Raw genomic sequence first — 22,260 nt, forward strand, 5'->3', positions numbered from 1 at the left:
CTGCTTTATTATCAACCAACTACACTATATATTCTATATAACTATAGATAAGGTAGTGTCTCTACAGTCATGGTTATATAACATACATGACTAGAGTAGACACTGCTTTATTATCAACCATCTACACTATATTCTATATAACTATAGATAAGGTAGTGTCTCTATAGTCATGGCTATATAACATACATGACTAGAGTAGACACTGCTTTATTATCAACCATCTTCACTATATTCTATATAACTATAGATAAGGTAGTGTCTCTATAGTCATGGTTATATAACATACATGACTAGAGTAGACACTGCTTTATTATCAACCTTCTACACTATATATTCTATTTAACTATAGATAAGGTAATGTCTCTATAGTCATGGCTATATAACATACATGACTAGAGTAGACACTGCTTTATTATCAACCTTCTACACTATATATTCTGTCATGAAGCTAACGAATAAGAAAAAGTTATTACAAAACTTTGCAGACTATTGAAAAAATAGCCAAATACCCCTCCTTCCCTGCATACAGTTAGTTTACTAGCTGTTTGTCTCGTAACTTTTTTTTGAGGGGGGGGATTTTGAATCTATAAAAACATTCATAAGCGAGTACTTAACGGATATACAAAACAAATAACCATATTATATAACAACACAGAGAAAGAACATACCTTTTCCTTCTTTGTACTTTTTAAAAATAAAAAAAAACACTCTGATTAAGGAAAATCTATTTCCGATATGTGTACAAGTATGTTGTGTGAAAATTAGTATTGTTATTCCTTTAATAAAGAGATAACATAAAACGATGAAATTTTTTTACCTTCGATTTTTAAATGATCACTTAGAGAGTTAGATCATAATCCGATCGTAATTTTCAAACACCATATGTTATTAGGTTAATTAACAACCAACAGACAATCGACCCTTAGATTGCACGAATTTTGTCATAGAAGTCCTAACTGTGCATGTTAGTGAGTTGCGCCCGTTTAAGAGACAAGGTAATCCCCCTAGTATAACTATTTTATCGCGCACCTGATTTTAACGTGTTTAGTTATGACGCGGTGTCAGGCCGAGATTCGAACCTTTCACATCACCGGATGCGCTATGCGTTGAGCCACGGTCCCGGATTAAAAAGTGATTCTCACTCAAAAGTATGCGATCTTTTGTGTACTTTTATTGTACACAACAGCCTAAAAAACAACAATTACATATCTATAAACATACATGTTGTTTTTCTGTTTTACACACCTCTTATTGATAAACATATTGTTTGTGTATGTCTACAGAATATACCTCTAATTATAGATTTAGTGGACTTCAGTGTTAGGCCCATTGGGGCCTAACACTGCAGTGCTCTAACCCTTCGGGGCTGCACAGTTTCTAATTTAAGCTAACCTAAACTGAGCTGAAGCAAAAAACAAACCAAAAAAGATAAAATAATAAGGGGGTTACTAGTGCTCACCAGGGAACAATTTGTGGAAGCGTGGAGTGGGAGTTTTGAAGCTACAGAATCATCCAAAGCCTAAATAGGAAGGTTCTCAACCTTGTAAAAGTCGAGAATATTTTGTTAGTTCTGTCTTATCATATAGCGGCTTCGCTCCTAGCCTCTAGGGGCTATGCCCCAAGAGGTAGTTAAAAAAAAAAATTTGAGCTGCCCCAGTATCAATTTCATAATTTTCAGGGGAAAAAAATTGCAGCTGCCTCAGTATTATTTTTTTTTTGTTTTAGGGGGGTTGGGGGTGTCCCATCCCCCAAGGAAATAGCTTAAAACCATCACAGGACCAGTAGGTATAATCCCTGAAAAGTAGAGCCCAATCGGTTCAGCGGTTACTGAGATCTTAAGCTTCAGACGGACAGACAGACATCAAGCTAACTTGTATTATAGATTACTAGCGGCTTCGCCCCTAGCCTCTAGGGGCTTTGCCCCAAGAGGTTTGATCAACTTAATTTTTCGTATTTTAGATTTAAAAAGAAAAAGTAAAAAAAAATTTTTTGGGGGGGGTATTTTCATTTTTTGGGGGGGGTTGGGGGTGTCCCACCCCCCAAGAAATAGCTTAAAACCATCACAGGACCAGTAGGTATATTCCCTGAAGAGTAGAGCCCAATCGGTTCAGTGGTTACTGAGATCTTAAGCTTCAGACGGACAGACGGACGGACAGACATCGTTCTACTTTGTATTATAGATTATTTTAATTGCTAAAATATTTTATTTCATGATGATTAACAAACGCTGACCCTAGCTAATTCTTGATATGAATGTTAAAGACAAATTGTGATAATCGGTGTTACAATAGACCTCAACTTTACCTTTTGAGAAAAACAGTATTTTTATCCTTATTTTCGGATAGGTTTATGAAAGTGTCGATAGCCCTAAAGGGAATAAAAATACCAAAAAGTGTCAGGGCTTGAGTAAAAGCACCATTATTTATGCAAAATAAAACCATTTATTTTAGCATTGGTTTTACTATATTTGCATCCTTGTTTTAGCCCAAATATTTAAAAGCTTTCTTCTGATCTAATTCACAGCATAAAACACAATGGCACGTCTATACAGTATACATATTTAAAGGATTTAAAATGGACACATGTATTAGGAGCAATGCTTTTCTCCTCTTAAATTTGTCTGTAAGATTTCTGTAGGAAGAAATGAAATCTTTGCATTCTTTACTTCTTACAATAAAAAAAATAAAAATAGATTGTATTTCTAAAATAAAAGTTTTAAAATAAGTTTACTTTGTGTCTGAAGGAATCAAGAAGTATTTTAGGACTCATTCTTCCAAGAAGATGTTTGAATCCTGCTTAAAATTATACAATAACATTTCTTAACCATCTAAAGAAATTTCCCTTCTATTTAAGAAAACTATCCTTGTTATGTCTACGTGGTCTTTATCCATTTAGTGTTTTTCTTCTGGTCTAAGGTCTATTATTGTGCGAGACAATTAAATTATCCTTTTCAACCAGATTTCCCTGTAATTCTATGTTTTCAAAATGAATTTAATAAATCAAGCAAATATACAGCCAAAGATGTTTAGGTTCGAAAAATCATGCTTGAGGTTTCATGATTTTGAGGGACTTTGCTCCTTAGTAATGATAACTTTTTTAACCCCTCCCAAGTATTACTTTATATTTATTTCAATTATTGGCTCTGCCTTATTCCTGGGACGTACCACCTAAATAGATAATTGAAACAAGTTATAGCATAAATATTGTTGGCTAATGACAAAAGAAACAAGTATGATACAAAATTTGCTGGATTGTTTGTTAACCTAATAAAGATTGATGAATAATAGAACTCTGTTTTCTAAAAATCAACTACAAAATAGATTTTAAAGTCCAAACAAAGATATGAAGTATTTTGAGTAACTGAATTTCCAATAACGCTACACCGTCAAATATCCGCTTGATTAGAACCGGTTCTGAGTCATAATGAAAAACCATGTATCATATTTACAATTTCCATAAATAACAGATCTATTGCATAGATGTATAAACAGATAACTACCTTTTGTATGCTTCTAAATCATTTTTCTGCTACTTGGGTGTGTTAATATAAGCGACATCCTTGGTTAATTTTCAATAACCCAATAGAAAGGTTGCACATGGTGGTTGTGATGGGGAGATACACTTATTTAACCCTTTCTCCCTCTATTGCTTTACTTTAACCCATAAATAATAAATAAAAATAATTAAATTAATACCAGTTTTCTTGCGATAAATAGCAAGGAAATAAATAATTATTAAGTAATTTTCGTGCAATTACGGATGTTTCTTATTAAGACAGACAGACGAGCATATGTACAAACAAATAAAAAGAAAGAATGCGTAGCTTTGCTATTAAAAGTAAATTTTGAAGACAAAGTCATAGTAAGCACTTTTATAGATGTTATTTAAAATGAAGGTTGACTAGGGAAAATGTATTTAAGAGAAAATGGTCAGAAAAATGTATAGCAAAAGCGAAACGTTTCTCAAACTATGGCCGGTCCGTCCTTCCGTAACAGAAAGCTCAAATCCTTAATTAAGAATTGTCCTAGTGATTTCATAATAAGCATGGTGATTCCTTTAATAATTAGGTGTGATTTAGAACCAGAAAGTCCGTACATACATTTAATTAATACTTTGTTTAGACTTTAGTATTGAAATTATGCTTATTTAGTTCTAACAATCTTTAAGTGTCCTTCCTTTGCAAAGGTTTGCTTTTAAGGATTATGTCATCCTTGTTTATATATGTTTTATCACAATGTATGTACGTTCTGTTTCAATGAATGTAAAACAAATCAGGTCAAATCCATTCTATTTTGTTTTTAGAATTCATAAATCATCTAATAACAATTATTCATATATGTCATACATATCTTCACAAATAAATTAATCTTTGTACCTTTTAGAGAATCTAAGAAAATTGATGCTGTACGTATTGATGCAAAAAATGGGACCAATTTTTAAATTGATTTGACGGGGCTGTTTATTTACGTCACAAGTGAGGGGAAAGAAAAGGGAAGGAGGAAAGAAACCCCCTAGAAAAGAGATGGGGGTATGACGTCACACGCCAAAACAATTTGAAATTTGTCCCCATTTTTTGCACCAATACGTACAGCATCAGAAAATTCAATTCTCCTTTGTCTGTACATACAGACAGACAATTTGAACTATAGAATATCTTTGCGGATAAAGAAATATTCATGGTTTTTTAGAATAACAAAAATCCTCAAAACCTCTCAAAAATAAATCATTAAATAACCCATTCAAATATTTATTGATTGGTAATTTGATAGTTTTCCCACCAATTTGTATAAAATTTTATATAAAAAAATTACAATCATAAAATTTAAATCAGTTTTGCTTGTTTAGTGTAAGAGAAAGCCGGTTCTCATCTATGGAATATTAATGGGTTTCGAACCCATATTAGAAAAAATAGCGTCCTAAAATAAATATTTGAATACGCATTTACATTTTTATCCGTTTTTGTGTATCTCATCTCCTTAAACTACCAAGGATAAAGGGATTTAAAGTGAATATAATTATATAGATCCAACCCCTGCTATTAAAACATGAATTAAGATAGTATTTTTACGTCTTTAGTCGATAGAATTTTTTTTATATAATTGCTCTATCACTGTCTATCTGTGAAATTCATTATTCATTGAATCCTTTCACTTTAATGGAAGGAGAATATTTGAGATTTATTCCCTGGATGCTGCATTTACATGAGGGGCCCACAGAATTTGGTATTGTTAGAAAAGGTAACCTGAAAAATAAATACACTTATACCTATAGCTCTAAATAAGGGCTTGGCAGCTATAGCCGGTATTTTTTTTACATATAACCACAGTTACAGGCCCTATTGTTAGTAAAAATAAAGTCAAGCCGTTCTTTTATTGTACTTTTTTCGTTATCATCCTACACGTGGTTTCTACCTTTCTGAGGCCTTGCTGTCATTTATTATGACTACCAACAATCATTTTTATCTTAAAGAATTTGTAGAAAACGTTTAAAAGAATTAAAGTAAAAGAATAGAGGGGTCACCCTGTCCCGATGTTGTATTGTGTCTTTAAAAAAGTCTAATAGCGTCGGAAAAATAAACACATTACAGTCCCTACAAAAAAAAACAGAAAACAATTTGGTAGCCGACGAAAACTACCACTTGGGCCAGGTAGTTGTCTGAGTTGATGTTTAAGGGTTGAAGTAATCAAAAATATGTTTACCTTGCCTTTACTTCAAGGTCTTTTTAAGAGCTTAACAAAAAGAAACCATGGATACCCTGATAAACATATGCAAAATAAGAAATAAAGGTATGTTCAAATATTTGGTATTTTTGATGGTTAGATGTTAAAAAAGGCAACTGGCTTACAGCTTCTGATAGTTAAACAAATGGTCCTGATGGAATTTAAGAAAATAAAAGAAGCAAAAATCTCGGCGGATGTTTTGTCATTCAGCAACAAAACAGCTATTATGTTACATACAGTAGTTTAACACTAATGAACCGATTGAATTATTCACTTTAGATGGTTTTAGTCTACTTTAAACCCCTTAAAATATAGCGTAACCACTAGTATTTCAAAATGTATGATATTTGAGACCGTATTGGAAATACATTTTGAAGTGTTCAACAATTTTGGGATTTATGAATTCATATTGTGTCCAAACCTAAGTGTTTTTACTATCCCATTATCCCCTAAATAAAATAATACTTACATTTTTACATAAATATGCCAAAATTTTACATAATACTTTAAAGGGACTATCTTTTTCATTTTTTATGACTAAATCTTAATGTACATGATAATAAGAAAATTACATCCCGTGAATATAAAATATTGGTTGAAACGTTAGGACAATGCTAGTTTGAACCAATCTATCAAGATAATAATAGATTCATGATTATACTATTGTAACAGGATGAATTTATATTAATTGTACAAGGATAAAATTTTCAGCTACTTATAATTTTTGTCAGTTTTGTTCTATTCACGTTCTTTAATTTTTTCCCTTACTTTCAACTACCTAAATTCTTTTATATAAAGTAGTAAGCTTTTTTTGTCTGAATGATCTCAAAAACTGCTGAACTGATATAGTTCTGTTTTGCAGTGAAACTTTTTATAGGTCCTAAGATGGGTTTAGTCTATTTTGTTCTTATAAATGAGTCTGGCTATGATTTTAGGCTATTTTTCTGCCCTTTCCTTATCCCTTCGAACATATAGAGCCCCTGATTCTCTGATGATAGGGACGCAGCCGCTAGTATGATATAAACAATTTCGACAATTTTACATTGTTAGCTATGGAGATTTTATGAAATAATATGAATTATTGAAAATAAGAAGGCCTCTTTTCATGTATGTTTTTTTTTACATGTTTTGAAAATGCTAGACAAGACAAGAAAATGGAAATAATAGTGTTTTCTGACCCCTTTTAAAAAATGTTTCAGTTTTTTTTAGATTTGTTTGGACAACAAACATTGCAGTACATAAAATTGTAACTAATTTTTTTTAAAAAGATACAATATCTAAGTTAAAAAAACATGAATTTGGTAAAAAGCTAAAGATATGGCTTAAAAGGGGATTTTAAATGCAGAAACTAATTATAAACTGAATTTAATCTAACATCGAAGTATAAGCTAATATTGATGATGAAGCAATAAAGCTTCAAATTATACCATTTTCTCAATGATTCTTGGAAGATATTTTTTAAGAATATTTTCCCTAAAAGTTTCATCCTGGTATTTTATTTTTTACACCCAACAAAATAATTACAGAATTACATATTTCATTTGTTTTTTGTATGTTTTTTGTTGTTGGTGATGGGGGTTAGAGAGGGTGGTGGCAGTTATTGCATGAATACATTGCTTTTGCTGCATTCTAAAACAAATGGATATGTCCATACATTACTGTTACATAACACATTAGAAAACAGCAATAACCAAAAGAGGCTTCATCTCGTTTGTGTTGGCTTTATAATCAAAGACAAGCTTCTATCTACTTCCCAGTCGACTACATTGCCCAAGTAGTGGGGACCTTTTTGTCTGCTAGTAAATTTCTTCCTGCTCGTTCGTAGCGACTTAGTTGTGTTTATTTTTCTGACGCTATTGAATGATATTTAAAGGCCCAATCGAAATAGGGTTTCCAACCTGTGGGAAGAGCTACATATAGCTTGCGCTCCCTCTATTATTTTATTTAATTTACCCAAAAGAGAAATCACTCTCATGAATAAATCAAAGTAAGGGATTTTGTTACTTTGAGATAATACATCCCCATTTTATACCAAATTGTTTGGGGAATCGCGGCTTTTACATGAGATAACACCCTGATCCCCAAGAAACTTAACCAACGTTGACCCCCGGCAACTCTCAGCCGAAACTGCAAAATTTCAATTTAGGCACAAACAGCTGTAGCCATATTCAGCCTCACTTAACCTTTTCCCCCTCAAACCACAGACGACAAATTTGTAATACATTCAAATAAAATCACCCTAAAATCAGAAAACAAAAATAATAAAAGTTCTTTAATATTATCTTTGCTGCTCTACATAGGCGTTGCAAATGGTAATTTCTTTTTATATTTGTACATAAAGAATAAAGGATGTAAATATGAACCATTTCATCAAAACAACCAAAGATACGAGGGATAAACAAACAATAAACAAGGTTGCATACTAACATTTGTAGCGCTTGTAAATTAATCATAATAAACATATGAAAACTGCATCTTTAAGCTTTTAGGTTTTATTTACGAGTTAATTAGTACAATTATAACTAGCGAACAGGGGGAAATGAGGAAAGGGAGGGGTGGGATGTATTTTTTTTTGGTTGGAAGGATTTTTTATGATATAATTTTTTTTAGGGAGGAAGCTTCACTGTAAAGGAGAACCATATCGGTCCATCGGTTAACTAGATCTTAGGCCTCAGGCATCTTTTTACAAGAATAAAAATGTATGATTTGATTTTAATCGCATTTACAAGACATCATTGTCATAATATGTCAACATTTAATTTTAGAGGTTTACAACGACTGTAAGACATATGATAAAAGTGGGGCTATACTCAAAAAACGCCTATCTCAGAAAACGCCTATCTCAAAAAACGCCCATCTCAGAAAACGCCTATCTCAAAAAACGCCTATCTCAAAAAACGCCTATCTCAGAAAACGCCTATCTCAAAAAACGCCTTTTTCATAAAATGCCTACTTCATTTTTAAGAATTGTCTTGAAGTGAAACATGGTAGTCTAAGGTATTGTGAATATTGTACAATATTTACATTATAAATCTTCTTATTTAAATATCTATCCCTGAAGTATGATATCACTCTTGTACATTCCTTAGGCACTTTGCTGTTTGAAAATTGATCACAATTGAATAACAAAAACTTTTACATAGTTAATTCATGTTTTAAGTTTCTTTACTTCATATATCTACTGCAAACAACCCAGTTTACTTTTCAGTTATTACAATAAGATGAACAACTATTAGCTCTATAAAACATAATTCTTATTTATTATGTTATCATTTGACCTAATATCTTGAATTAACAGAATATCAGGTTGAAATGTTGTAAATATGACCAAGCCTAGTAAATTTGTTAAGAGACATTCATAAAGATGTTGTGTAATTTTGTTCTAGTTTTTATTATGCTTAAAAGAAATTTTAGTAGATTCATGTTATATAATTATTAACATACACAAATAATATACAAAATATTTATTGAGTATGATATGCTTTAAAATTATCAGAATTATGTAGCTGTTCCTCAAAATAATAAAATTGTTTAGAATAATTATTATAAATCATAAATTAATTATAATTATATAGTTGTTCCTCAAAATAAAAAATAGTTTAGAATAATTATCATAAATTATAAAGCAATTTATCATTTTGTTAAATCTTACTTTCCATAGATGATGAATTTTGGAAGAAAAATAGGGTGAGGGTATTTTAATGTCTTTTCCCTATATTCCTTCTTATTTTCATTAGATTCAAAACTGATGTACTTTTGAATAAGCTTCAATAATTAAACCCTTTCCTCCAATAATTTTCTCCAATCCCCCATTTTCCATTTATTTAAACCTTCTCTATTCTCTTAAAATAGCAGCTACTCTTAAGTTTACCATTTTATCCATCTTTGTACATAGTTTATTGACTGGTTGATTTGATAACTGTTTATTTATGTTTTAAATAATAGATCATGAATGACAAGTATTTTATTATTATATTAAATACTAGTTATAAATTAGGCTTTATTTTTTAAAAATGTAGTAGGCATTTTATGAAAAAGGCGTTTTTTGAGATAGGCGTTTTCTGAGATGGGCGTTTTTTGAGATAGGCGTTTTCTGAGATGGGCGTTTTTTGAGATAGGCGTTTTCTGAGATGGGCGTTTTTTGAGATAGGCGTTTTCTGAGATAGGCGTTTTTTGAGATGACCCAAAAGTGGTTATGGCTGACTAAATATTGCTTTTATGAGCATTTATAATATCTCTCTTCGTTCCCCTATGCCTATCTTACTCACATTCCGGTCGTCATATAGATTATGTGAAACCTTAAGATACCCGACTTGCAGAGCATCCTTATTCTTTTTCTGAAAAGAAATAAGATTGCAGTAAAGAGTAGAAAAGGAATAAAAAAGATGAATATGAATATTTTGTTGGTTACCATCATACATACATAATAACAAGAGTGAAAACATCCAGTAAAGCTATGCTCAAATATAACAAAAAAATATGATGAGGTGTCAGATAAAATTGTTTAGTATTAGAACAATAATTCCATGTTTATCTGTGTAATTGATCTTGAATCTAAGTAAATTGGACTTGAGGACCTTCTTCAAGTAATAATTGTAGAATTGCTAAGCTTTGACTTTGATTAATCGTCTTAGGAATCCCCTTTACAAGAAAAATTTCTTATAAATTTAGTTAAACATTCATCATGTTCTAACTTGATGTAAGGACTTTTACTGGCAATGAAAGTTGATTCGCTTTCACGAGTATACCTGATTGTTTCAGGAATTCGCATACAATGATTGGCCTCTATAAGATAGCCATATGTTTTTGTCCAGACTTCATAAACGATATTACTCTATATTTGTTGATGTCCGTTTGTATAACTGTCCGATTTCCTAAGCTTCAAAATGATATTTTTCATATTACATAAATTTTAAAGCTGATTTTTGATGCACAATTGTCATTATTGAAAGATCCTATTTCCATATATCTAATATAATTTGAAGGAAAATAATAGTGTAATTTATAAGAGGCAATATCATTAACATTGTGCTTTCTTACATTGCATTGCACAGTGCTTCAGACATTGTCAAAGGACATTCTGAGAGTCGTTTAAGATGATAGCAATTTATAAATAGGAAAATTCGATCACATTTGACAAATTCTAATTTATTGTTGTTGATTTTGCAGCATTTTCCCAAATTCATATTAACAGCGGCATCTCCCAGGGTATTGTTAATGACAGGTTTTTGAAGTTGATGACTCAGGGGAGATTTATTGTTGTGGAGATGTCACTTAATTAGAGTACATAAAATTCTCCACAAGGACTAGGTTTCGAGCTGTAGTACTCTGGAGAGGTGAGTAGATTCAAAATTCAATTTTGTTTTCTCATTGTCATTGGTTGCTCATTAATGGGTTATTTTTATTAGTTTTTGACCAACCTTTGGGGTTTATATTGGAAAAAGTGAAGCAATTGTTTTTTTTAAACACCCTTTATCTTGTTCGTCTCATCCCCCTTTATAAACCAGATAAAAAAGGTAAAAAAAAGTTTGTCGCTCGGAGATCTTATGATCATATTATAATAAAATTTAGATTTAAAAAATTGAAATAAATGTTTTAAGAATTTCAAATTCTAAGTCTACAATTTATTTTAGTCATCTAACTTCATACATAGACAAATAAATTGGATATAGGCGATGTCTTCTCATCAGTTACTAATTTCGGGTTAAAAATACTTAAATGTTCATGAGTGTTTCTTTACAATTAAACAGCAGCATTCAAGAATTGTGTAATACAATAAAACAAGAGCTGAAAAAGGGGTTAGGGTAAAAGAAGATACAAGCAGAAAGAGAAATAAGTTTTTTTTTATAAAAATGGGTTGTCAGAAACATAGGGAATACCCATATTAATGCAAACAATTAATCTTAAAAGATTACCTACCTTGTATTAATAAGGCAGTTGTACATAATCAATTTAACTTTAGGTTCAACATCTTGGGACCGCCAACTGAAAAAGGGTTCTTCTTTTCTGGCTAGTGAGGTAAGTAATTTTGCACGAACTTTTATGGAGGCCTTACAATGGATGGTCATCAGTAGTGCCTGTTTCTATGCCTAGGTATTCCATTTTTTTAAAGTCCCAACAACAAAACACACGTTTACACACTTAGCCCTGCTGGATTTTATGACTGGAAAAATCTTCAAGAAGAATTGAGTATCCTTTTACTTATGAAAATTTTGCTAAAACAATAGTGTCTAATAAATGGTGTTTATTTTTTACAATGAAAAAAAACACATTTTGTCTAATGATATAAAGTAATCACGAATTTTTGTACAATGCAATGTAATTTGGGGTTTAAAATACTTGTTTATAAACAGGTTAAATATAAATAAAATCATAGTCTGCCTGAAATCAAACGCGCTTTCCCCTATACAATATTGTTACCTTGTTATTGCTTTGCTAATTTTGGAAATATTTTTTCTTTGTTGCTAAATCTTTGTAAAAATAAATTGTTGCTTTGTGGGACAATGTGGTAAATGGGATGAAATGCATTTGTTACATTATGTAAATAAAACAAGATAATATGTCCACACATTACAATTAATTTAAATAATATATATTTTTTTTGGGTTGGGGTTGCTCGACCACTATTACCTTTTTAACATTTTGAGATCTTAATTAAAATAATGTATTCAACTGGTAACATTTTTATAATTATGTCATATCTAATAAGAATAAATCTTTATATAAAAGTAAAAGAATCTCTGTTTGTCTTTCTGTGTGTACCGAAGGATCTCGCTAACCACTGAACAGATATCGTTCTCCTTTACAAAGTAGCTTCTCATAGGTCCCGAGAAGGTATATAACTATTTTGCGGGGGGTCTCTAGGGGCGTAGCTGCTGGTAAATACTATAAAAACAAATTGTTTAACAAGTCTCACACTAAGCATCTCTGATCAACAGATAGCTACCCAATTAAATATTTTTTGGATCGTAAGTAACAAAGACTCACACACTTTTATGTTTTGGTGAAATAGTTCTATATAATAAAAAGAGAGGCTGAAAAAGATATCTTAAATTGTGTGAGTATGTAAGTGCAAAATTTGCATTTGTTTTTATTCAACCCGCTGTGTTTTCCATATTTTTATATTAAATAATTTTCCTTAAATAAGTAATTCTTAGTAATAACTTTTATTTTTGTAATTTAAGTTAATGATTTGGAAAGGGTAAAAGATACAGGTTGTGGAAATAAATTAATCATTGTTTTTTTTATGGTTTAAGCACTAACGTGCATAGTGGTTTACCATTAAGAATCATTAAGGGGTGAAAAAGGGTAAAGGCAGGCATTTATTTTCTAAATTTGAGGAGGATGTTGACACCCCTCTACACCCCCTTACCTCACTCCACTAAGTTGAAGTATTGACTATTGACTCTAGGGGCGTGGTGACGCTTCGGACATAAGTCCTCTACACGTCACCTTTGAACATACTCTGCGTTTTAAAGTGCAGAGTAACGCACTCAATCGCCTAGGGTATCAACACCCATCAGACAAACAACCCATTGTTTGCACGACCTTTGTCTGAGAAGTCCTAACTGTACATGGTAATGAGTTGCGCCTGTTTTTGGGCATTGTCCTAGTCTAACTATTTATGTCGCGCATCTGACATAGCAGCAGTAGGAACCATTTTTAACGTCTTCAGTTATGATGCGGTGTCGGACCGAGATTCGAACCTATCACCTTCCTGACAAAGAGCGGATGCGCTCCGTGTTGAGCCACGGTCGCGGGTATACTACTTGAAGTAGGGAAGGCTTAATGACTATTCAGCAACCCTTTGCAACTTAATGTAGTTTTGATTTTAGCAAAGCGTTTAACATCTTTTATAACTTTATAATTTTTTATGATCAAGAAAATTGAGAGAAAGACTAAACTACATAACTTGTGTGTCACTTTTAAGTAAGACGATTCCATATAACGGAAAAGAAAAAGGGAAGAAAATCTCTTCAATTTTTAATATTTTCATTTACAATTCGTCATATTGTTTACATTATGAAAATCAAAATAATAAACTAAAATGTAAATGGAATGGCTTAATAAAGTAATATCAAAACATTTATGTCATATTTTTTTTAATTTGACATGAGAAATATGAGAAACATTCTGCAAGCATCAAATCTTAATTTTATTTATTTCTTTTCATTATTTTTTCCTTGTGAAATTGAGCTTGAAAGATAAGACAATGCAGTTTGTCAAATAACAACTCATATTTTGAGGCATACAAAATAGCAAAATTCTTAGAAGAATAAAAAACTACGACTTTAATAAAAATTAAGATACTTCCATCGATTATTAGCTTTTGAAAACTCTGATGCGCTATATATCAATGAGTATATTTACCGGGAGGGAGGGGACAATGGGCTGTTTATTACCTAGTCCCCAAAGTTATATAATAACGTTTTCTTATTTGTTACTTTAACAACTTTGGAGAAGGGGCAATTTTGTGTATAACCATTTGGGATATATAACAATTTATCGGCCATTGTCCTATCCCGTTAATTACTAACTACTAATTACTGTTAATTTAAATTCTAATGTTTATAGAAATCATTTATTATGCTCAACACTAAATTGCTAATTATGTCAAAGACTAAGAGAAAAGCTGTATACCACTCAACTGTTACTTTTTATGGTGCTTTACACTTTTTTGAGAGACTTGTACTTATTTTTAGATTACAGATACTGTTTAGGCTATTTCTAAAATAAAGTATTGGGATGGTTTTAGTACACTTTCTTGCATCTTCCACAAAAATTCGTGATATTTTTGTATTCATACCATGCATGGTATAAACTAAATGACCCCGATTTGTGAAATAAGAAAATAATGGAAACAATGTTCATATCATCCTTGCAATGGGGGTGCAGTCATGAATCAAGAATTTAGTTATATTAGTTTTATTTTATTTTTACAAATAAAATATTTTATTCTAATAAAAAATGTCTAGCCCTTCTATCTATTATTTTGCTGGTCTGTTCAAAAATATATCTCTAACTGCTTTACAGTGAAGCTTCTTACATGTCTGTGGGAAGATTGGATCTATTTTAAGTTGAGGGGGGGGGGGAATTACCTCTATCATCACAAGAAAAAATATTAATAAAAAACCTTTGAAATACTGAAAGAATTTTATTGATGTATTTGTTAGTTATGATAAAACTAAAATTGACGTTGATTTCATAACTTTCTTTATCTACAATTTAATATTAGTGTCAAAACTTTTCTGGTAAATCTAATCTACAAAAGGAGTATTTATGTTTATCATAATTGTATGTTACTTATCCCTTTAAACCTGCGGACACTTATGAAATATTCAGTGCAAAGATGCAAAGTTACTTATGCAGTCTTTGTTTTTCTTTTGGTCTTTACATCTATAACATATTTTTCAGGGATCTTCTATAGGGATAATACAATGGCCGATAATTTAATGTACATACTTAATAACTATACACAAAATTACCCCCTCTGTAGAAGTTCCCAAAGTTGTTAAGCCAACGAATAAGAAAGCATTATTATAAAATTATGGGGACTAGTATAATAAACAGTTCATTGTCCCTGCATATTCTTATACAAGCGGCTACACCCCTAGAGGCCTCTAGGGGGCACTTGAGGAGAGTCGAATGGTACCCCAATTTATTATTTTAGATTTTAAAAGAAAAGGTAAAAAATAATTTTTGTTGGGGGGAATTTTTTTTTGTTCGGTTCAGCGGTTAGCGAGATACTTCGGTACAAACATACACACAGACAAACAGACATCCTGTTACTTTAGTATAAGGATTATATTCAGACAATTTTGACGAAAAGTTAAACCAACCGCTCACAACACAACTTATATGTGTATATCCGGAAACCTGACCTGACCTAAAGATTCTAATCCAGTGGATATTTATCGACTTCGAAACTATACTGGAAAACTTGTATTAACAATGTTAAACTTTAACTATATTTTTTTAATTTATATTATTTATGTAACTTGTATTTCAAGGAATAAAATTTACATTCTCATAAAGTTTTGCTTTTTGAATAAAAGCCTGAAGCAATTTAAGTATTTTAAAGTTTTTAGACAAATAATTATATTTATATAATTATTACATATATGTAAATTTTCTTTCTTTAGATCTAACTCATTATTTTTGTTTGAGTTAGATAAGGTTAGAAGGTATATTAGTTCATTACGTATGATATCCTTTACTTCGATAAAAAGAAAAATTTTATATCTTGGGTAACTCTATAGTATAGATGTATATACAGATAACTACCTGCCCCTCTTTTCCAGGACCTTCATCGTCTGCTAGCAAATTGTTTTCTGTTACTTGGCTGTGTTAATAATCCCTACACTTTCAAAGACCCAATTGAGAGTCGGCACAAGGTCCTTGGGATGGGGACATACAGTTATTTAATCCCTTCCCCCTCTTGGTTTTACCCTAATTCTTGGGTTAATACGACTTCACAACGTAAGAAAAATGACAAATCTTCCTTTCTTGATAAGTTTTGAAAAAATAAATAGCTATTAGTTACCTATGCACTTAACGCCATGTATAAGATATTATCTAAAAAATTGTATGGAGATACGGAAAGTGTCATGCGTGACGTCATACAAGTACGTCTAAATCCATCTCTTTTTAAGGGGTTTCCATTCTTGTTATGAAAAAATTATCAAAATGTTTTTACTGTGTCATTTATAAACATAATTATTCTTATTGTACCTTCATCATTTTGCTATGTCTGTTGTTATCCTTGTTTATTTCAATCAAAGTTATGGCTAGGCATAAGGTAAAGGCGTAATATGTTACATTGTATTGTAAAGTTTACCTTATGTTGGGGCAAAGGATAATGCTTCAGGGGGTTTGGAGGGAGGTATTGTCTTTTCTTTTGTCCTAAGCCTTGCAAGATATACATATTAACCCTTTAGTACCTAACCATGCGGGGCTACCCTTTACCCAATATAATCTAATATGACTTAGTCTAAGGTAAAATAATATCATATGAAAACTACCCTCCTCTCGCGTTTTCAATTTATTTTTTGAAAGAGGTGAGATTATCAAGTTGGTGGACAAAATTTGTTCAGAGACACATTACCTATCCCTTTACCTTGACTTTATTTGCTGGGTATTACGAAACTGTGTTACTTTTATTGTTGCCCAAGTTACTATTTTTATTTCTTATTAGTAGCACAACTACTCAATAAATATGGTTTGTCCGTCCGTACATATCTCCTTCACAAAACAAGCGTATATTTCTGACAAGGTTTCGTGTTTTTTTTATTTCAGTATTTACCACAGTCTACTGTATTTTACCAACCTCTCTTATTTCTAACTTACGATGCTGTGCTACTTAAAGACACAATTGTTCTTGTTATATTACTATGTACACTCGAGATAAAAAGAACTACGCTATGTTGTGTGTTTGTTGGTCTAGTAGGCTTGTAATTAGTCGTTGCGTGCATACCCATATGCCTTTGCTAGGAAGGTGCGCGAAGCGCATTCGAAAATTTTGACACACCCCTTACGCCAAAAAATCAAGAGGTTGTAATTGCAGACAGCAAGTTAGATTTAATTTTTTTAGGGGATGTCTGTCTTCTCCACAACAAAAATATTTATATCACATGATTTTGTTTTTATTTATATTCTTACCACGCCGCTTTCTTACTTTATTCTAGTTATTATGTTATGTTTGATATTTTGCTTGGCTAATAAAATTACCTAACATGTAACACCAATATTATTAATAATGGAATTTACACCACTTTTATTACTGTTCCTTATCAGGAAAGGAGAGGAAATGGACTGTAAATTATCATTGTCTTTGGTTGACCTTAACCTTAGAACACCTTTTCTAACTTTTGTTTTTAAAAGCGAAGCTTTATAACAGCTAGGGTTGGGTCAACTCGTCAAATTTTTCTCAACTACTTCTCAGGAATATTGAATAACAAACCAGCAAAAAATCTAAACTAATAAATAGGGACAGATTGAGAGGTCGTTAATTTTACTATATGTTGCCCTCCAACTACAGCTAAGATACGTATAGGTTTTTCGATTTTTTTTTGTTGGTATAAGCTGAATATTTCTATGTCTTAACTAACATTAGCCTCTTTATCATATTAAATTATGCTGTTATCATAAAATACTTGAAGTTTGATACTTTGCTTTTGTGGATGTTGTCATCCTTGTGAAATGAAATATTGAGAATTTATGGAACTAAATAAAAATAATGCATATTAACCGATAAATTACAAATTTTATTCAATAATTTTAAATTATTATTTACAAATACTAAAACATATTTACAAATTCTATTTATAACATCCGTATATATTTACATAAATAAATAAAAAGTAATACTAAAAAATTTAAAAAACAAAATATCCAGTTGGGTGCCTTTATATTAAAAGGAAAAAGTAGAAAATACGTTAAATAGTTTTTTTAAAAGATCAAATTTGTTTATAATTATGATATACAATAAATTACATTATTTGTTTGAATAGATTGGAAACGGATTAATATCCGGTAGATAAGAACCGGTTGTCCGCCACACTGAAAAAATATGTATCGTATCGTATTATTTTAAGCATTCTACGAATATAAAAATGTACAATAATAATATTAAAACCAGTTTTGTTAGGCCGTGCCTTAGGCATCTCGGGGGTTAACAAAACTGGTATTAATCTTATAATTGTACATTTTTATATTAGCAGAAAGCTGTTTATAGATGCGATAAATAATTATTCCTATTTTCAAAAATAACAATATTTTAATTTGATTTAATAATTTCCTACAATAAAAGAATGAATGACTCCTTGGAGTAAAAAGAAGAACAATAAGCTAAGTAAATGAATGATGGGAAAAACTATTTCAGATATAAAAGTAGGAATAATTATACAATTAGATATTAACAAAGTGTTTGATAATATTAAATGAAAAATAAAACCCTTTTCACTAAACCTAAAAACATGAAGTTACTGCAAATGTAATGAGATAGATTTTTAAACGTTTCAAAATTTATATTTTGAGGCTTAGTTTTCTTCTTAAAGCATTTTTATATTTTAAATATTTTTCTGTTGAAACACATTCTCTTAAGTCTTGAATATGACGTGTTAAGTTTATGTTGGTAAAAGTTATGAGTAAAGTTATCTTGCAATATAACCAATGCAATTTATAGTATAAAGTGTTTTCAGAGATAATACATGCTAAAAATTTAAGAATTGTAAATAAAAAAAAAAAAAAAAATAAATATTTGAAATTAAAAAGCATAGTTTTTTTCTATAATACTGTAATCCATTATCAAAATTTAAAAAAAGCTGAACCCGGTATTAGTGTCGGACTGATTATGACGTAACAAAAAAAATTAGCCAATAAGAGGCCACTATGAATTTTACCATTGGTCAATAATGTCCTCTCATTGGCTAATTTTTTTTGTTACGTCATAATCAGTCCGACACTAATACCGGGTACAAAAAGCTACACTATTTCAGGGAGGCTTTATTATAAGTACATGGCAACACTCCCGAGATAAATGAACCCAATGAAAAGAAAACCAATTCCATTGTTTGATTAATTTAATTTCTATATGACATAGGATAGTTCTTTTTTCTCTATTTTGTGTGAACTCTTCTGTTAAGGAATAGGTTGGTGAATGATTGTCTGAATCCAGGAGAGGGAAGCTGACACATTGTGATAAATTACTGGAGTTAATCCACACACAGCTGGACCTAGATAGACAGATAGATAGATAGATAAATATATAGATAAACTGTAATGTAGATAGATAGTCAGTTAGATTATTATAAAAAACTTAAATAGTCAGATAAATATATTGGGAAGCTGACACATTGTGATAAATTACTGGAGTTAATCCACAAACAGCTGGACCTAGATAGATAGATAAATAGCAATGTTGATAGATGTGTAGTCTGCCAAATTATTAGATAGAAACATTAATAGTCGGGGTAGATTTGAGTAAAGATAAACATAAATAATTGTAGAAATAATTATTTAAGCTGTCATTGGTCTAAATTAGTAAATAGATAGATAGCCAGGTAGACGTAGATGAGTGGATGAATATTTAGGTAATCATAAAGAGTGGATAGATAGATAGCCAGGTAGACATAGATGAGTGGATGAATATTTAGGTAAACATAAAGAGTAGATAGATAAATAGTTAGGTTGTCATAGAGAGTAGGTAGATAGATAGTCAGGTAGATATAGATAGTCAGCTAGACATAGAGAGTGGATAGTTAGATAGACATTTAGAGTGGATAGTTAGATAGTTAGATAGACATAGAGACTCGTATAGATAGATAGTTATTCAGATAGACATAGATAAGTGGATAGATAGATAGTCAGGTAAACATAAAGGAGTAAATTGAAAGATACAGATAGAAATATATAAAGTAAAATTTAGGAAGTGGATTGATAACTAAAGTAGAAATCATTTTAGACCTAATCTAAAGTTTTTTTTTAAATAAAACATTTCCTAAAGAAGAAAATTAGATGACTATACCTGTAGAAACAATACCATGAAGAAACCAGACACCATCAGCATTTCTGGACATCAGACCCCCTCCAGAATCACCTAGAACACAAATTTTCTCTGTCAATTGCCTTATATGAATGTTTGTATAACTTCATAAAGTAAGTTACCTATGAGATAATAAATAAAAAAACACTCATACTTTTATACTCATACTCATACATTTAATTATTGATTTGCTGTTATAGATCTAAGAGTTGAAAAAGCTAAAATTTGTAAGGGCAGATAAAACAAATGGTTGGGGAATAAAACAATAATTTACACAAACATTTCTGTTGTTCAGGTAGCGTAGAATTTGTAAAATTACTTTTCATCCGCCATGATTTTTTTCATGGGAAAGAGGGTTTAAAATGAGCTTAATCCAGTAAGAGTGTCCTTTTATACCTTATTCATAATTTACATTGGACTGTAAATTTTACAGGTTCCAAACGTGTTTAAGTAAGTTGTCTCGTTCTTGGCTTAACTTTTGTTGGCTCTTTTAATTTATCTTGATTGTTTGGTTCTAAACTAGTAGTGTTCAAGCTTTAACTAATAATATAATCTACAGAAGAATAATCTTTGGGGGTATACATTAATTTATTGCCTTATCCCTTGAGATTAATTAATTAATTGTAACTTAAAAGACCATGTTAATACTTTTTGACAATCAATATCATTATGTGTTTGTGGAAGCTCCTTGTAATTATATATAATTACTAGAGGCTGCGCCCTAAGTATCTATGGACCCTGTATTCGAAGTAATTGAGAAGGGCAGATAGCCTAAAACCATCAAAAAAGTTTTTCCAAAAATTAGATAGCCTAAAACAACAAATGGAACTATGTTAAGCTTCCTCTAAATAAGAACACAATCTGTTAAGATCTTACCTGAACAGGCACTGTTCTCTGCATTAGCTAAATCAGCACACAGCTGATCTTACCTGGACAGGCACTGTTCTCTGTATTAGCTAAACTAGCACACAGCTGATCTTACCTGGACAGGCACTGTTCTCTGCATTAGCTAAACCAGCACACAGCTGATCTTACCTGGACAGGCACTGTTCTCTGCATTAGCTAAACCAGCACACAGCTGATCTTACCTGGACAGGCACTGTTCTCTGCATTAGCTAAACCAGCACACAGCTGATCTTACCTTGACAGGCACAGTTCTCTGCATTAGCTAAACCAGCACACAGCTGATCTTACCTGGACAGGCACTGTTCTCTGCATTAGCTAAACCAGCACACAGCTGATCTTACCTGAACAGGCACTGTTCTCTGCATTAGCTAAACCAGCACACAGCTGATCTTACCTGGACAGGCACTGTTCTCTGTAATCGTTAAACCAGCACACAGCTGATCTTACCTGGACAGGCACTGTTCTCTGCATTAACTAAACCAGCACACAGCTGATCTTACCTGGACAGGCACTGTTCTCTGCATTAACTAAACCAGCACACAGCTGATCTTACCTGGACAGGCACTGTTCTCTGCATTAGCTAAACCAACACATAGCTAATCTTACCTGGACCGGCACTGTTCTCTGTAATAGCTAAACCATCTTACCTGGACAGGCACTGTTCTCTTTATTAGCTAAACCAGCACACAGCTGATCTTACCTGGACAGGCACTGTTCTCTGCATTAGCTAAACCAGCACAAAGCTGATCTTCTGTAGGATTCAAACTTGGGTCCTAATAATTTAAATATTTGTTTAGTTAATAATCAAAATAGTGACATGTTGGAGTCGTCCTAATGATTTCAAACTCTGAAAGATGAATTTTGAGAAACTAAGTTATAAATATTACAGAAAGAATATGCAACCATTCCTATACTCTAATTGTAATGTAAGATTTTATGCAAGAATTTTAACTTTTATATTTTCTTTTTTATTTTATTCCAAGTAATTGGCAAGGTAAACTTTTCATCAAGTCTTAAAATCAGGGCTCATCATCTGCGCGTAAGTCAGGACGAATGCGTGGCTGCCAAGCCCTGCTTAAAATATAGAGTAAT

At 31.4% G+C, this 22,260-nt stretch overlaps 1 protein-coding gene across 1 annotated transcript in view; it reads right to left on the reverse strand.

The window, feature by feature from the left end:
• Window positions 1–19,196: 19,196 nt before the first annotated feature.
• Window positions 19,197–22,260, reverse strand: part of LOC145323655 (uncharacterized) — a 106,150-nt gene continuing 103,086 nt past the window's right edge. Inside the window, exons 21-23 of the mRNA XM_080166074.1 lie at window positions 21,869–21,941; window positions 20,245–20,316; window positions 19,197–19,453 (exon numbers count right to left, since the gene is read on the reverse strand). Of these exons, the coding sequence (XP_080022200.1) occupies window positions 19,359–19,453; window positions 20,245–20,316; window positions 21,869–21,941 (240 nt within the window). The 3' untranslated portion in view covers window positions 19,197–19,358. The remainder of the gene's footprint in view (window positions 19,454–20,244; window positions 20,317–21,868; window positions 21,942–22,260) is intronic.

The sequence above is a fragment of the Acartia tonsa genome, chromosome 7 (genome assembly GCF_053477335.1).
Source record: "Acartia tonsa isolate MP-2025a chromosome 7, ASM5347733v1, whole genome shotgun sequence".
Lineage (NCBI taxonomy): Eukaryota > Metazoa > Arthropoda > Copepoda > Calanoida > Acartiidae > Acartia > Acartia tonsa.